Below are 19,481 nucleotides of genomic sequence, written 5' to 3'. Positions count from 1 at the left end.
CTTGAACTTGGGGTCATGAGTTCGAGCCCCATGTTGGGTGTGGAGCCTACTTAAGAAAAAATAAAATAAAATAAAAATTTAATAATTCGATTTAAAAATAAAGTCTATTAAAAATATATATATAATATATATATATTTGGGGCACCTGGGTGGCTCAGTCAGTTGAGCGTCCAACTCTTGGTTTTGGCTCTGGTGGTGATCTCATAGGTTGTGGGATTGAGCCCTGTGTCAGGCGCCAGGCTCAGCAGGGAGTCTGCTTGAAGATTCTCTCCCTCTGTCCCTCCCCCTACTCATGCACACTCTCTCTAAAATAAGTAAATAAATCTTAAAAATATATATTCTATTTTTTAAATATTTAAATAAGTAACTACAATTTTTCATAAATCCACTGGTTTTGAGAAACCACCATATCACTTTCCACAGTGGCTACACTATTTAGTGGCTACGCTTAAACACATGGGTTCCAATTTTTCCATATCCTCACCAACACTTGTTATGTTTTATTTTGTTTTTTAATAATAGCCATCCTAATGGGTATGAAGTAGTATCTCATCATGTGTTTCTTTTTTTTTTAAGAATTTATTTATTTGAGAGAGAGAGAGAGAGAGAGATGGCTAGAAAGCACGAGCAGGGGGGAGGAGGGAGAGGGAGAAGCAGACTTCCTGCTGGGCAGGGAGCCCAATGTGAGGCTCAATCCCAGGACCCTGAGATCATGACCTGAGCCATAGGCAGATGCTTAACTGACTGCGTCACCCAGGCGTCCCTCATCATGGTTTTCATTTGCATTTCCCTAATGATGAGGGTAAGCATCTTTTCATGTGCTTATGGGGCCTTTTTTTTTTTTTGATGTAGCGTTCCATGATTCATTGTTTGCGTGTAACACCCAGTGCTCCATTCAATACGTGCCCTCTTTAATACCCATCACCAGGCTAACTCATCCCCACCCCCCCGCAGACCACTCTGTTTGTTTCTCAGAGTCCATAGTCTCTCATGGCTCATCTCTCCCTCCGATTTCCCCCCCTTCATTTTTCCCTTCCTACTATCTTCTCTTTTTTTCTTTTTATTAACATATAATGTATTATTTGTTTCAGGGGTACAGGTCTGTGATTCATCAGTCTTACACAGCTCAGAGCACTCACCAGACCACATACCCTCCCCAATGTCTATCACCCAGCCACCCCATCCCTCCCACCCCCCACCACTCCAGCAACCCTCAGTTTGTTTCCTGAGATTAAGAATTCCTCATATCACTGAGATCATATAATACATGTCTTTCTCTGATTGACTTATTTCACTTAGCATAATACCCTCCAGTTCCAGCCACATCATTGCAAATGACAAGATTTTGGGGGTTTTTTGATGGCTGCATAATATTCCATTACACACACACACACACACACACATACACACACACACACACCACATCTTCTTTATCCATTCATCTGTTGATGGACATTTTGACTCTTTCCATAGTTTGGCTACTGTGGACACTGCTGCTATAAACATTGGGGTGCACGTACCCCTTCGGATCACTACATTTGTATCTTTGGGGTAAATACCCAGTAGTGCAATTGCTGGGTCGTACGGTAGCTCTATTTTCAACTTTTTGAGGAACCTCTATACTGTTTTCCAGAGTGGCTACACCAGCTTGCAGTATGGGGCCATTTTTATACCTTCTTTGGAGAAGTGTCTATTCAAGTCACATGACCATTTTTAAATAAAGTTTTTTGTTGTTGTATTAAGATTTTTATACAACATGTGAAATGGTATATTACTCGAAAGTAGGCTACGATGAATGAAAGATACATACTATAAATCCTAAAGAACCAATAAAAACAAAACAAACATAATTAATAGACACAATAAAGGAAGGAGATAAAGTGGAGTTATAAAAATAGTCCAAAAGAGGGCACCTGGGTGGCTCAGTAGGTTAGGAGTCTGCCTTCAGCTCAGGTCATGATCCCAGGGTCCTGGGATCGAGTCCCACATCAGGATCCCTGCTCAGCAGGGGGTCTGCTTCTCCCTCCCCCTCTGCCTGCCACTCTGCCTACTTGTGCTCTCTATCTCTCTGTCAAATAAGTAAATAAAATCTTTAAAAAAAAAAGAGTCCAAAAGAAGACAGAGAAGTAGGAAAAGGTAACAATGAGCACATAGGAAAAAGAGAAAACAGTGAAATGACAGAAAAATCAATTCCCATTAACACACACATTAAATGTAAATGGTCTAAAGACATAACTAAAAGACAATGAAATATTGGATAAAAAAGTAAGACCCAATTATATGCTGCCCACATAAATGCATTTTACATATAAAGAAAACCAAAGATTCAAAGTAAAAAGATCACAAAAAAATATATCATGCCAACCCAAGTCTAAAGAAAGCAAAAATGTCTAAAATAATAACAGAAAAAATAGGTTTCAGGGCAAGGAACATAACCAGGGATTTCAGTAACAACAAACTGATCAATTCATGAAGAGGACTTTACCAACCTGAAATTTTTTTTTTTTTTAATTTGACAGAGAGAGAGACAGCAAGAGCAGGAACACAAGCAGGGGGAGTAGGAGAGGGAGAAGCAGGCTTCCCGCAGAGCAGGGAGCCCGATGCGGGGCTCAATCCCAGGACCCTGGGATCATGACCTGAGCCAAAGGCACACACTTAACGACTGAGCCACCCAGGCGCCCCCTACCATCCTAAATTTTTTGCTCTCAATAACAGAATGGCAAAATACACAAAGCAAAAACTGATAAAATTAGAAGAAGAATACCCAAACAATTATTATGAAAGATTTCAACAACCCTTTCTCCATAACTGACAAAATAAGCAGAAAGACAACTCTAAGGATAGAGATGAATGAAACAAAGGCCATACGCTGGACCATAACATAACTCTCAAAACACTTAACAGATTCAGAATCATACAAACTATGTCTTCTCATGACAATGGGATTAAATTAGAAATTAGTAACAGAAAGACATTAGAAAAATCTCTCAAATTTTAAAATGAAACAACATCCTTTTAAATAATTCATAGGTCAATGACAAAAATCACAAGGTAACCTAGAAAATGTGTTGAACTGAAAGAAAGAGGAAACACAACAATCACAAACTATTTTTTAAAAACAGTAAACTGGAAATTAAAAATGAATTTAAAAATTAAAATGTAGACACTTTTGAATATTAAAAATGTTTGCTCTTGGGCGCCTGGGTGGCTCAGTCAGTTAAGCGACTGCCTTCGGCTCAGGTCATGATGCTGGAGTCCCGGGATCGAGTCCCACATCAGGCTCCCTGCTCGGCAGGGAGTCTGCTTCTCCCTCTGACCCTCTTCCCTCTCGTGCTCTCTATCTCTCATTCTCTCTCTCTCAAATAAATAAATAAAATCTTTTTTAAAAAAATGTTTGCTCTTGAAAAGCCTGAATGTACACTCTGTAAGAGGATGTTGCTAATGGAGGAGGATATACATGTGTGGGGTATAAGAGAAATCTCTGTACCTTCTGCTCAATTTTGCTGTGAACCTAAATATGCTCCAAAAAGTAGCCTATTTTTAAAAATCCCATTAAGGCAAGTTACATAAAAGGACAAAATTTTTGTACATATTTTACATGTATCTAAAAAAGGACTTGTAGGGGCGCCTGTGTGGCTCAGTTGGTTAAGTGACTGCCTTTGGCTCAGGTCATGATTCTGGGGTCTCAGGATCGAGTCCCACGTTGGGCTCCCTGCTCGGCGGGGAGTCTGCTTCTCCCTCTGACCCTCCCCCCTCTTATGCTCTCTCTCTCATTCTCTCTCTCTCAAATAAATAAAATCTTAAAAAATCTTTAAAAAAAGATAAAAAAGGACTTGTAATCTAGATTATATACAGTACTCTTACAACTAAATAACTAAATAATAAAATGCTATTAAAACATGTCAATAAATTTCAATAGTTATAAAAAACAATAAAATGGCAAATATGCACAAGAAAGATCAATATCATTAGTCATTAGGGTAACTGGAACATTGTTCGTGGGAACGCAAAACAGCACAGCCACTTTGAAAAATAGCTGGGCAATCTCTTACAAAGGTAAACACTTATTGTATGACCTTGTAATCTCACTCCTAAATACTCACCCAAGAGAAATTAAAACATGTATCTCCAAGCAACTATTCAGAGAAGCTTTATGCATGAGGGAAAACTGAAAACAATCCAAATGTCCATTCACTGGTGAAAGGAAAAACTATAGTATATCTGGACAATGGAATACCACTCAGGTTTTTGTTTTGTTTTGTTTGTTTTTTAAAGGGAATGAACAGGGGCACCTGTGTGGCTCAGTTGGTTAAGCATCTGCCTTCGGCTCAGGTCATGATCCCAGGGTCCTGGGATCGAGTCCCGCATCTGGCTCCTTGCTCGGCTGAGAAGCCGGCTTCTCCCTCTCCCACCCCCCCTGCTTGTGTTCCCTCTCTCGCTGTGTTTAAAAAAAAAAAAAAAAAAATTTTAAAGGGCATGAACAACTGAAATACACAACATAGATGCTTCTCCAAAGCATTATGTGAAGTGAAAGAAGCCAAGCACATATAAATGTTACATATTCCATTTTTTCAAATTCTAGAAAGGCAGAAACAACAATAGTGACATAAATTATGTTAGTCATTGCTGATGCTCCAGGTGTGGGGAGGTAAGGGGCACAGGACGGCTTTTGTTTTAAACAACTTCATTAAAATATAATTCACATAAGTAAGTTTCACCAATTTAATGTATACAATTGAATGGTTTCTAGTATATTTACAGAGTTGTGCAACCATCACAATTAATTGTAGAACATTTTCATCACCCGAAAAAAGAAATTCTGTGTACATTAGCAGTCATTCTCCAAACTTTCATAATCTCTCAACTCTAGGCAACCAATAATGTGCTGTCTCTATGGATTTGCCTATTCTGGATATTTCATATGAGTGGAATCAACTTATGGCCTTTTGCAGCTGCTTTCTTTTATTTAGTGAGATGTTTCCAAGGTTCCTGTTGTAGCATTTATCACAACTTCATTTATTCATTGCCAAATAATATTCCTTTGTAGGGTTATACCACATTTTCTTTATCAGTTGGTAGATATTTGGGTTGTTTCCACTTCTTGGCTATTATGACTAGCACTGCTATAAATATTCACATACAAGTTTCTGTGTAGACATATGTTTTCATTTTTATTGGTTACGTGCCTAGGAGAATTGCTGGGTCAATGGTAACTCCATATTTAATATTTTAAGGAATTGTCAAGCTGCTTTCCAGTGGTTATACTATCTTAACATTCTCATAAATAACATATGAGAGTTCCAATTAGTCCACATCCTTACCAACATTTGTTATTATCTCTCTTCATACACAGCCATTTTAGTGGGCATGAATCAGAAAAGGGGACTTTTTACAGGGATAGAAACACTCTGTATTTTGATTGTGGTGGTAGTTATATAACTGCATCCATCTGACAAAACTCAAATTATATACCTAAATTCATGAGTTTCATTATATGTAAATTATTTCTCAAAAAAGATTAATTTTCTGGGACACCTGGGTGGCTAAGTTGGTTAAGCATCTCCCTTCAGCTCAGGTCATGATCCCAGGGTCCTGGGATGGAGCCCCGCATCAGGCTCCCTGCTCAGGGGGGAGTCTGCTTCTACCTCTCCCTCTGCCCCTCCCCCTGCTCATGCTCTCTCTTGCATGCTCTCTCTCAAATAAAATCTTTAAAATAAGATCTTTAAAAGACAAATTTTTAAAGGCTTACTTTACAATAACTATACTTAGAAAATTATGAGTTTTCATTTTCACACCTAGGAATGTGTTATGATAAATGAACACAGATTTCTAAGACCACAACTTGTCCAATTCACTAAGACACCCACTTCTTCTTTACAATTCTACAGTAAAAAGCATTTAAGCTGTACTGATAATCATCAGCATCTCCATTACAAGTCTGTTTATTTGGGTCAGAATCATTAAGCTCACATGTAATTTAGTTGCTTCGTGTTACACCTTTGTTTTTATCTGATTCAAGATATCCGTCACTAACCCTTTTGATGTACTTTCAGGAGTTTATACCAAGTCCTGTAAAAGGGAACCAACATTTCTTTTCAACAGCTGACTTAATTTAAGGTGAATGTAACTTGAATAGACTACAGCTGTTTTTGTGACATACTCTATCCTGACAGCTTAAAATTTTAAATGTAGTTATATTGGATAACAGCTTTTCTATCTATTGGTGCCCATACTGACTATTTTAATTGCTCTTCACCCTTAGACTAAACAACCAAGGACTGCAAATACAATGAAGACACTAAGACAACTGAAGATACTTTAGACTTTCAAAATGGAAGAAAATACAGAGAAACAGAGCTACTTTTTACATATTTCAATGAATACACAACAGTTTGATTTCTTCCGTAAGAGACGAAGCCTAGAAACACCTAGATTTGGTAAACGTGTTTCTCTGTAATCATGGAGACAGTGAGGCCTAATGATTAAGAGGCCAAGCCTTAAAGTTCAAATTCCAGTTCTACCACCCATCAGCTATATGTCTTTATGCCAGCCAATTACCCTCTTTGAGCTTTAAGTCTCCTTACCTATCAAACCAGGTAATGGTACTCACCTTTGCAGACTAGCAGTAAAGTGATGATAATGTATATAACCAACCTAGAATTTCATCTGAAAAATATCAAGCATTATTATTCACTTCATTTATAAATTTACTTCCTTTCTTTTCTGTTCAATACACTTCCCTCTCACTACAGCCCTCATAGGAAAAGCCCTTAACTGCAGGGTTCAAATGGGTATAAACCGAGAATACTCTTAGATCAATGTCTCAAATTGAACACCATGACATCACAAAACTAAAAAACTAAAAAAGGAGCACTTCTAAAACAGGTATTCTCTCCTGGAAACATTGTTTCTCCAACCAAAAACATTAAAGAAATTTAAGAGGAACAGAATATATGTTTCCAGTTATAATTTACCTAAATCACAGGCTTAGCAAAATTTTGTAAAAACCTAAATGATTCCAAGTAGTAAAAGCCCCAGTGATAAAGAGGTGTTATTAAAAAAAAAAAAATACACAAGGCAAACTGAGAAGTAATTAGAGCAGAAAACATTAGGGAGGCCCTAAATCTCATAATTTGGCCATTTAAAATGTCAATAAGCCTGTTTCCTCTGCAAAATACTGGTGATAACTATAAGCAAATGTCAGTTGGCCTACTTTTGGAAGGTTGCTGGTGTCTTGGCTGAACAGACTGTGTGTGTGTGTGTGTGTGTGTGTGTGTGTGTGTGTGTTTACAGGATTTACTTAACATTAGAACTTTACAGCAAAAAAAAAATTATAATAAACCCTTCTGGAGAAGTTAATCAAAATCTCTGAATTCACACAGCTGAAAAATCAAACAGCTCTTCTTTGAATGTGATAAAAACCACATTTACATCATTTGAAAAGGATGAAACTGGTAGTTGTACCTTATGAAAAATAATGAAAACTCGACACCTAGAAGCATGTGAAAATTTACAAAAATAAGCAAATGAAAAAAAGTTTAACAACTCTAAAATTATTCTGCTCATGTTTGTTTCTAGAAAAATAATTCTAACCATTCATATCATAAAAAAACAGCAACAACTGGTATTCTTGACTGCATGGGTGGGCTGTTTATAATGTTATAAGCTTCAGAAACTACTTGGCATTTACACTCCAGTAGGAAAAAATGGGTTGGATCTTAGGGGTTTTTCTTAAACCTTTTTTTTTTATTTTATTTTATTATGTTATGTTAATCACCATACATCATTAGTTTTTGATGTAGTATTTCATAATTCATTATTTGCATATAATACCCAGTGCTCCATGCAGTACATGCCCTGTTTAATACCCATCACCAGGCTTACTTTGAGATATTAAGTTGTAAATTCCTTATTTAACAGGATGATAAATAATAGTACCTTTCTAGCAATAAGTAATAATAGAAATAATCTAGAAGAAATAAGCCAAGCTGGCTACCATTGTGGATGAGTAACAGAAATTAGGCTTGGAGACATTTAGGAAACTTTATCTCCAGAGTCCTATTCTAGGACTAAGATCCTAGCTTATAAGAATTAGTTCTAAGACATTCTTATATGAAGAAAATTCAGGTACTCAGTGCACTGGACTCCTAAGGATAATGAATAAGATTGAATCTGCATTTCTAAGAAATCTGATTCAAGTCTGAGACCAAAATGATCATCTTTCTCCATAACCAATAAGGAAACAGCATGAGTATAAGGCTAATATAACTCCTAAATGAGTTACAAGCTCTATTAGAGTTAAAAACAGCGTTATTCATTTGGTCACTGATAAATGATAAAAATACTTTATACAAAAGCAGAATTCTGGTTTCTCTTCTGTCAAATACAGAATAAATTCATTTTGGGTCACTACTCATATTGCATATAATCAAGCAAGGCACTGCATAGGATGAGGTGATTAGTAAATTACTGTTCCCGTGATTCCAAAGAAATACACTGTAGTATGGGAAAGACCATAAAAAAGGAGAAATTTCCAAAAAAAAAAAAAACCTATGAAAGTCAGAGGTTGGCAAGGAAAAATCAAGAAAATATAAAAAGAAAACAAATAACAAAAAATTAAATTCAACTTTAAAGGACAGTCATGATTTAGACATGGCTATAAAATATGCAAAGATTTTCTTTGCATGAAACTAAAGACATATAACATAAAATCTGATAGATTTCACCAAATAACATGACAAATAGCAAACTATACATGAAGTATATAGGATACATATCCATAACAATGTATCACACTAATAATAATAAATAGTTCAATCAATAAGAGCAAAGAGTACAAACAAGCATGGTATTAATTAGAATAAACAGCAAAAACATGAATATTTTCCATTCTTCCTAGCACTCAAAGACCAAAAATTACAAATGAAGAGGATTTTCCTCCATCAGATATGCAAAGACTAAAAAGATTCATAATAGCCAGTAGAGGACAGACTTGGAGAAAAAAGGAATTTTCATGTATAAATGTCAGTATACCCTGAGAAGCAACTTTACAACATTATCAAAATTTTACATGTATATATTCTTTGACCCAGTAATTCCCTTCTAAGAGTTACCTTAAGAAAATAATTCCTTATTTTTTTAAATATACACATATAGAAGTATGTAACAATATAACTTGTTACAAGGAAAAGTTAAAATTAATATAAATGTTTATACAAAGGAATGACACACACACCCAAGAGCCAATACACGCAGCACATGTAAAGAACATGAATCAGGTCCTGGACATAATACTACAAGTTAATTCCATGCATGTTAAGGGGAAAAGACAGGAAATGTATACTCTAAGCTGTGAATACATGCTCAGTATCTGGAGGAAGGAAGAAAGGGAAGGAAAGAAGTAACCTAGGTTTATCTGTGATAACAAAGAACCAAGTGAATTTTCACTTTCTACTTTTAGTATTCCTTAAATTTTTATAATAAATATTTAACTGGTTAGAATTATATGATCTTTATTTTATATGATCTTTATTTTAAGAAATTAAAAACATATTAAAGTGAACGTGTTTTCTGATCCCACTCCTTGGAAATAACCATTATTAGCACAAAGTTTATAATCATATAAAATTTCAACTTGCACATTAACATATACATATATGTTTTATTTCACATGTGAGGTATTGAGATACTAAAAACCACAATGGCTACTGAGAGTAATGAATATGAAGAATTTGCTTTACTTGAAATAAGTTCTAGAAAGATTTGAAGGATAATAAAGTTTTTATCTGATATAAGAATACTAATTGATTCTGCGTGGAGCACTGGGTGTTATGCACAAACAATGAATCATGGAACACTACATCAAAAACTAATGATGTAATATATGGTGATTAACATAACAATAAAAAATTTTTTAAAAAGAATACTAATTGGTCATAGTTTTCTGAAGCACTGTCTAAAAAATTCTGAAAAGGTATAGGTTCATTAAGAAAGTAATCAATTATTGATAGTGACCATGAAGAAGTAGGAAACCATAAACTATGCTGATACAAGTAAATGCCCATTTATACTATATTTAATGATGATCTTCTGTGGAATAAGATGCTATCCAAATCCTTCAGATTTTCACTTTTAATTAAAGGACAGACCTTCCACAGAAATACCTAGAGAAAGGGAACTTGCTTTTCTTCCAGGTCATAATTTTCAAAAGATTACACCATTTAGCAAATTTCAACAAATATTTATTAATACCTTGTAACAAGTACTTGGTGAGGCACTAAAGATATGAAGACAGACTACAAACCTAGCAAGAGGTACGGGGCCCTCAGTTGGCTCAGTCGGTGGAGCATGCGACTCTTGATCTCAGGGTTGTGAGTTTGAGTCCCACATTGAGTGTAGTGATTACTTAAAAATAATAAAATCCTTAAAAAAAAAAAATCTAGCAAGAGGTAAATGAGCAACAAAAAAAGAAAGAAAGAAAGAAAAAAGTCAGTAAGTCCTGGGGCACCTGGGTGGTGGAGTTGATTCAGCATCTGACTCTCGGTTTCAGCTTGCCTGGGTCATGATCTCAGGGTCATGAGATCGAGCCCCCACACTGAGCCCCAAGTCAGCTTCATGCTCTGTGTAGAGTTTGCTTGGGATTCTCTCTCCCTCTCCCTCTGCCCCTTCTCCCTGCACACACACTCTCTCTCTCTCTCTCTTTCTCTCTGCCCCTCTAAAATAAATAAATAAATCTTTAAAAAAAGAAAACAGTAAGTACTGTAAAAGCATATACTATTAACATTGAATATGGAGCAAAAAGGGTTAGAAGGACATGAAAATTCTAGAAAAGGAAATAGCAATGAAATGACCTTAAAGAGGATGGATCATTTGAGGAAATGAAAGTTCAGTAGAACTTTCACAGAGGAGTACTATTAGGGTAAGGAAGGGGAAGATGGGGGAACACTGGTTAAGGATGACTGAAAATGATGCTGGAAAAACACAGTGAGGGGATCAGTTCACAAAAGATCTAATGCACCTCGTATGCAACAGCTATACTAAATTTACTTATTAATTTTAACAGTTTATAGATTCTTTTGTATTTTCCATATACACAAATTATCAATGAATAAAGACAATTTTACATCTTTCATTCTAATATTTACACCTTTTATTTATTTTTCTTGCCTTATTGTAATGGCTAGGACCTGCAGTGAAAGATAAATAGAAGTTATGGTAGAAGCCATCCCAAATCAACAGGAAAGTAATATATCACTATTGAGTATGATGTTAACTGTAGATTTTTTTATAATCTTTATTATACTGAGAATGTCTCTTTTTATCTTAATTTGCTGAAAGTTTTTTAAGATTTTATTTATTTAGAGAGAGAGCGAGCGAGGAGGGGGAGAGGTAGAGGGAGAGAGAGAATCTCAAGCAGACTCTGTGCTGAACAAGGAGCCTAATGCGGAGCTCAATCTCACGACCCTAGATCACGATCTGAGCTGAAATCAAGAGTCAGACAACCGACTGAGCTACCCAAGCACCCTGCCGAAAGTTTTTTTAATCATAAATGACTACCGAATTTTATCAAAGGTTTTTTTTCACTTCTAATAAGATGATCATATGGATTTTCTTTGTTCTATTAATATGAATTACACTGATTGATTTTCAAATGTTAACCAGCCTTGTATTTCTGAAATATCCCTTACTTGGTCATGATACATAATTCTTTTTATATATCAATGCATTCTATTTGGTAGTATTCATATGTAAATTACACCAAGAAAGAAAAAAAAAGAGAGAGGGAAAGGGAGAGGAAGAGGGGAACAGGCTGAGAGAGAGAGCAAGGTGTTGGGTATGAGAAGGTAAGATTAAGAAAAACGCGATAATAGAAAGAATTATTCAATAGTTAGTAATCCATATTGAGACAATCTCCCAAAAAGAACATGAAAGAAATTATTTTTTTTAATTAATCATTAATCAGTCTGGGGGGGTCTAAGAGCCAAATAATATAAGTACCAAAAAAAGAGAACAAAGAAAACTTAAAAGAAATCATCAAAAAATTAAGAAATTTTCTCAAAACTACACGACTTGCAGGGGCACCTGGGTGGCTCAGTCATTAAGCATCTGCCTTTGGCTCAGGTCATGATCCCAGGGTCCTGGGATCGAGCCCCACATCGGGCTCCCTGCTCCACGGGAAGCCTGCTTCTCCCTCTCCCACTCCCCCTACTTGTGTTCCCTCTCTCGCTGTGTCTCTCTCTCTCTGTCAAATAAATAAATAAATAAAATCTTTAAAAAAAAAAAAAAACTACACAACTTGCATTCTCACATTGAAGGGGCCCAGGACAATGTATGAACTAATAAACAACAATGTAAAGTTTCAGAACACTAGGAACAAAGACCAACATTCTACTAACTCCCAGAGAGGAAAAACAAGCCATAGAACAAAGAAAAAGGTATAAAAATGGCTTCAGACTCTTCAATCATAACACTAGATCAATGCCTTCAAAATTCTCAAATAACATCATTTACAAACAAGTATTTGTTACCCAGCCAAATTACCAAACAAGAATTAAGAAAGAATAAAGACGTCTTCAGACAAACAAAATTTACCACACATCCTTTTTCAGAAAGCTACTAAAAGACTTACTCCATCAAAATGATCACACAAAACAAACTGGGCAAAAGAGAGAGATGGGGTGTTCTATTTTCCATTACAAATTTTATGTGATCAGCCACATGTAGGACTTCAGTAAAAACAAATCTTAAAAATTAATCAGATACAACAAAAGTGACATATATGTAACTTTTGAATAAAAGAACATTTAGCTATGTGAAATTATATTTCAAATCTAATTTTTAGAAGTATAGTAGAGAAATCTTTTTTAATTAGACAAAATAAATATACTCAAATTCTACTAGTAATATTAACTTTTATAGCTTTATACTCTCTCATGAAGTATTTCTGCCCAAAGTAGAAGTTGAGAAAAGCTGAACATTAATAAATGGCATAAACAAAAGAGCTTCATAAATGAACTGAAGGGAGAAAAATCGGCCTATGAATTACATACAAAAGAAACAAAGACATAGCAAAGTCTTTTAATAATAAAGTTGTTCTTGAGTCCAACCATCCAAAGAGAAAGCTGGCTATTCCATAAACCTTCTGGAAAAAGATGTTTCACAATCATCCTCCTTAAAGGATTTCACCAAAACTCAAATGCAACAAAAAACAGAGCAAGAGAGAGAGAGAGCAAAGGAGAGACAGCTGGACTCTGGATATACCATATAGTCCAATAACAAGGAGAAAAGTCTCTACATGACTGCAGGATGTTATTGCCTTGTTACCTTCACCTTTCCATTTCAATTAAGCAGACTTAACTACTAAAATAATCCCTGACATTACTTATGCCTATGGTTGGTGCATAATGCACATGGTAGTAAGTTTTAACAAACAGCATTCTTACCAGTTTAGAGAATTAACTGCTCAATGAAGTATTATAAGGAAGATTACCCAACTTCTGGGAAAACTTTAAAATATAATAGAATTAAAATATTTTAATATCCTTTTTAAAAGATTTTAAAGTATGCAAACAAGATTTAATTGACTGTGTTTTTATTGCTCGTGCAAAAAAACATTACTGAGTGAACACAGGCAAGTTAATGAGAAAACACAACAGAAAGCTCAGATCATTAAAGAGCCAGGAGTTATTCAGGGACCCAAAGAGCAGGTTTAATTTAAACATGTATTTGATTTTTTTTAAATAAAAACAAAACATACGTAATATTTAAATACAACATTAAGCATTAAGAAGTATTCATTTTTAAAGCGGAGATCGAAGGTCAAAAGCCCGATACTGTACTTCTGACATCACTGGAAATGCAGACAGCAGACTCCTCTACGAGCGAGATAATGGTGAAAACCAAGCTCTCCAAGGCGAAGAGCAAAGACATGAGAACAAGAGAGACTTGGGGAATACCCACAGAAGAAAGCTAAGCCAGAAACGTAACAAAAGCAGCACAGTCAGCAAGGAAGGGATCTGGGAAGAGTAATGCCAAGCAAACCAAGAGAGAAGAAGGCTTCAAGAAAGAGCCAGCAAAGTCAGAGGCTAAATCGAGATCAAAGAGGATGAAGATAAATCAAAACCACAGCAGAATGTGAATGGCCATATTGAATTGGTTAAGATTACCTATTTCCATCTCAACTGACAGAACAAGAGTTTATCTTGTGGGGAGGAAGGCAAGGGCATGGACACTTGGAGGAAAATAGACTTTAGTTAGCATTCTTGCTGTCGGTAGTCCAGGATCAATAAAAGAGAAACTCCTGAATGATTTGTTTCTTAAGGGCTACACTCACCAAACTGTGGAGCAGGCAAGATTCTAGCCGCTCGAATGGGGCCATGTCGGACAGAAAAGAGCTCCTGTGCTTCCCCACTGATCTGCATGAGAAGACAAAAAATTTCAGTAAATGAAAACGCAGGTCAGAACATGATCATAAGAAAATAAAATCTCCTAAATTTTGTCACAATTTTTCGTCTGAAATACAAGATATGCACACACGCACACAGACACACACATTTATGATTGTTCATACACATGAAGTAATATTCATGTTTAAATTACCACAAATATTTTGAGAAAATGGTAAGAGCACACACTTAATATAAATAGGAAAATGAATGATCTGTTCTTAAAATCTACAATTCTTATCTTTAATAAACTACTATAAGTCTGCTCAGTTCTGCATGATTGCCTTTCATTTTAGAGCAAAGCAACTATGATTTTTTAAATTAGTATGAAGTTTTCCATGTAAGAAAAAGGTAAATATTCTTAGTATTCTGAAAAGCAGAACTTAAATGTGGTACTAACTTTTGTAAATGTGTTGTAAATGAGAAAAAGCAAAACATATTGCAAAAAACACTGCAGTAAATGTGAATAACCTGTGTACCCTGTCAGGGTCCTGCAACTACCTACCTGTTAACCACCTTGAATAATCATTTAACATCTATAAACCTATATTTTTTTACCTTTTAAAATATATTTTGAGTGAAAATTGTATTTATTTAAGGTGTATGACATGACGATTTAACATACATCCATGATAAAATGATCACTGCAGCCATCTCCTCAGTTACCTTGTTTGTATGATGAGAGCACCAGTTTTCCAGTATTCAATTCAGTGTTATTAACTATAGCCATCACGCATGAACATTAGCTCCCTAGACCTACGCATCCTACATAACTGCAACTCTGTACCCTGTGACCAACATCTCCCCACTTCCCCCACCTCCCCTCAGCCTGTATTCTTTTGCATTTATAAACTGAAAAGGTAAAGGAGCTAAAGGACCTCAAAGATACTTGTAATTTCGATATTCTTTTTTTTAAGATTTTATGTATTTATTTGACAGAAAGAGACACAGCGAGAGAGGGAACACAAGCAGGGGGAGTGGGAGAGGGAGAAGCAGGCTTCCTGCCGAGCAGGGAGCCCAATGCGGGGCTCGATCCCAGGTCCTGGAGATCATGACCTGAGCTGAAGGCAGCCACTTAAGTGACTGAGCCACCCAGACACCCCAATTTCAATATTCTATGAATTACAAAAGTAATATGTAAGCATCTTTAAATGTCATCATTTTTATTATACAACCAGATCAAACACCGCGTGAATGTTCATTTTGAGTCATATCAGATTTATTCCTCACATATAAAGACTACCGTAGTCTATTAGTCCAAAGGTAAAAGGCATATGACAATATATGTGTTGAGGGTGAAAACAATTGCTTTTCAAAACTAGTGGCTCAAGGAAACACTCTGCTGCTACCTTTAGTTTTGAGCAGATTAAATTAGAATTAGTTAAGAAAGGCTTTCCAGACTGCTTTAAGTGGTAATGTAGTTCAAAATACATTTTCATAATTCTCAAGTTTTTGATGGAATATGTAATATCAGACAGGGAAAATGGCAAAAAAGATAAAACTAGTTCTAAATACCCAAGAACTGACAACAGATATAATAAACAGTCAATAGAGGAAACATGCTGATGGCAGTTTTTTAATAGGCCTGCCAAACAAGCAGTTTAGAATATCAACAATACAAGATAAATGGCTTCTAAAGCTTTCAATATTAAACTGTGTATTTGCAGAGCTGTCTTTAAGATTAACTGCTTGTTCAGATCTTCAGCTTTTCTTCAATTCATACTTAAGAGCTGCAAATCACAAATATTTTGTTTCTTATAAATGTTAAATTATGATGATACCTAAAGATACATCATAGTCATTTGGCTTATAAAAATTATTACAACTCATTCACGGGCCACAGTGGCAAATCCTTCTGGAACACTTGGGATGCAGAAGATCTGAGGAATGCTAGGCTCTTCACACTAACTGTGCAACAACAGCACCACCTATCACCGATTAAACATACCAAAGCCATACACTCAGGACAGCCAAAGATAAGAACTGAGCTCTCTATAAATTCCTTTGTGAACATTAATTTTCCACATGGAAAACATGGCCATTAGATACTGTAGCTCTTAAGTCTATAGTTTACTATTAGAGAACAGAATTTAAAATCTAGAAAAAGTCTTAAAAGGTCACTTTGTTCAACCTCCCACCCAGTACAGGAATCATACATTCTCTGAAATCTAAAAATCATGATCTCTTTGATCTTACGCACACTTGCACTGAAAGGTATATCGCTAATGTAATCCAATATTATGGAGTTATTATTGGCTATCTCCATGAAAATGAAGATATAAGAATGGATAAATGATATTCTTCTTCAATATACATACTATTTCTATTAACAAGGAAATAAAAAATAAATTATAAAACAACACCGTAGAACTTGCACTGAAATTGTAATTCAGAGCAACGAAAAACACTTCTCACTATAACAGATATAAGTTCATACCTATAACAAATCATAGTATTCTGACACAAAGTCTGCTCTGTACTATTATTGCCATATGCCACAGGTCTAGCATTTAGCTTTTGGTTCTATAAAATAAAGTTAAATAATTAAAGTTAAAAAAAGTCTAATGTTTAATTCAGCTATGTACTAAATTACACTAAATAATAAAGAATAAGGCAAACTTGTCTTGGCATTCTCACAATATGATAAACACTTGTTAACACTGGATTTAATGTACAAGAGCTTACTGTGACATCGAAAAACATTTTGAAATCAGAACACACCATGCTCCTCAGCGTAACAGCTTTCAAAACAGACCTAAATGCTCTATTCTATTCCTAGCTTCTACTCTATTTTTTTAATTTAATCCTATTTTTAATTTTATTTTATATTATTATGTTACGTTAGTCACCATACAATACATCATTAGTTCTACTCTAAATCCCTCTTCAAATGTACAGCAACAGGTAAGAAAGAACATGAGGAATGATTACAAAATGCATCCTGCGTTGGTTACCCATCATTTATTACCTCTAAGTTAAATCCCAGAATCTTTCATTATAACACAAGGGAAGGGAGGGATAAAGAAATATCCTGTCGCCATAGATATTTGTGAGTATGTTAAAAAGATTGTTAGAAGCCTAATTCTAAAGTACCGTAAGTGAGTCACAAATGTCAAACTTCCAAGAGGAGCGAACTCTCCAAACTGTGTGTGCAACTGCTACATTGGAATACTATTTCAGAATAAAAGTGCCAACAAAGTATATACAGATAAAGACATGATGTGTGCACATTTTAGAAAGAACACAAGATGGATAAGTCCTTACAGGCTCGGCTTTAGCTGCCGCTTTCAATTGCCTCTAATAATTTTATACAGTATGTTCACTGGTAATTCTGCTCTCAAATAAATGAGTGTCAAAACTGATTAACTTTTTTAAAGGCTTTCACGGTGATTTTTACATCTCTTAAAAAAGAGCTCATTGAAAATGACCAAAAAAAATCTCAGAGATGAGGATTTTATATATCCTGACATGAATTACCAGGAGCTGTAAGTTCATTTTTAGACCAACAATAATAATAAATACAAGGGCAGAACTACAAGGAAGGAGTGTACCAAGTAATGTTCCAACTTCCTGGCAACGGTGGTAACTTGGGGAGAGGAGCAAACAGGGAGGAAACCTCTCCAAGAGTTCCTCATGGGTCTCTGCCTTTGTTCTTACTGGCATTTTAATTTCTGATGACAGACTTTTGTTGTTTGGAGCATAAACCGGACGTACCAGTTTGGAGGCACAATAAGGAGAACAAAGAATGATTTGTTCACACTGTAGGAAAAAAATCTTTTCCAACCATAGAAAATAGCTTTCGCATGGTGAAAATATGCAAATTACATACCAAACCAAAAAAGTAGGGGGGGAGTACAAGTTTAGAATCTCACAACTCAATCTACGGCAAAAGGAAATTATAACAGCCGAGACAATAATACACACAGAGAAAGGGCTATAAATGTTGTGGGAGAGCTTTTTAACTACTGTTAAGAGAATTCTAAAAGCAAATGAAGGTCATCTAGCCCTCAGAACCAAACTTGTCTCTGAAATAAGCGATGACTTTTCAAAGGTATCTGACTACAAAAGAGAAAAGTCAATCAAATATCAACAATAATAATAATGCTCTATAATGACTCAGAATCAAGACAAGAGTACATATTTACACCCCCAACTCCCCTTTTAGATACTGGCCAAATTGAAGAACTGTGTCTGCAGTTGATTCTTTTTAGCAAACTTTGTTGAAAATAACAGACAAAGAAATAACACATAAATCATACATATATGTGCAGCTTAATGAATTTCCCATGTTAATATACCTCTGTTACCAGCAGAGAAACAGAACATGATAGACACTCAGAAGGTCCCTCCACACTCCTTCCGAGTCACAAACCCAACTAAAGAATGACCATAACCACTAACACATTACATGTAAGTTTTACTTGTTCAATTTTATGCAAATAGAATCACACGGTATGCACTCTTTCGTGAATGGCTTCTTGTGCACATTATATGTGTATGAAATTCATTGGTATTGTTGCATATGATTATATGTTTTTCTTTTTTTATTGTATTTTTTTTAATTCCTGTTGCTATACAGATTTCCATTGCATGAAAAATACTACAACTTATCCATTTTACTGTTGGTGGACTTCTGGGTTGGTTCTAGTTTTTGACTCTTAAGATGTCAGGAGAAATTGCAAAAAAAACTTTCAAGTGAGAAAAGAATTACTCTATGTCCTTTCAATGGATTACCAAGTGTGTCTAGTGGACCCTTTGGGGTTATCTGATTCTATAGACATCTGCACCTTTGTTTTGACTGGGTTATTTTGCAATACTGTAAGTTATAGAAAACCAATAGTAATGCTACTGCCTCTTGTCCACAGAAATGCAAATGAATTTTGTCTGGAAGAGATACAACTCAATTGCATTCTATAAAAGAGATGATTCTAGGCAGTACATTTTAGTTTCAATAGTATATTAACCAAGTTTGCATCTCATAACAAGTTCATTTCAGTATTCCCCTAATTGCCTGAATCAGTTCTTAAGATTCTCCTT

At 35.3% G+C, this 19,481-nt stretch overlaps 1 protein-coding gene across 1 annotated transcript in view; it reads right to left on the bottom strand.

The window, feature by feature from the left end:
• Positions 1 to 19,481, bottom strand: part of BCAS3 (BCAS3 microtubule associated cell migration factor) — a 574,861-nt gene that overhangs the window by 508,116 nt on the left and 47,264 nt on the right. Inside the window, exon 6 of the mRNA XM_073879584.1 lies at positions 14,333 to 14,414. Within this exon, the coding sequence (XP_073735685.1) occupies positions 14,333 to 14,414 (82 nt within the window). The remainder of the gene's footprint in view (positions 1 to 14,332; positions 14,415 to 19,481) is intronic.

The sequence above is a fragment of the Callorhinus ursinus genome, unplaced genomic scaffold (assembly GCF_003265705.2).
Source record: "Callorhinus ursinus isolate GAN/ISIS: 27379988/994484 unplaced genomic scaffold, GSC_fseal_2.0 scaffold34, whole genome shotgun sequence".
NCBI lineage: Eukaryota > Metazoa > Chordata > Mammalia > Carnivora > Otariidae > Callorhinus > Callorhinus ursinus.
Note: the sequence above shows the minus strand (reverse complement) of the source record. Positions and strands in the feature narration are given on the sequence as shown.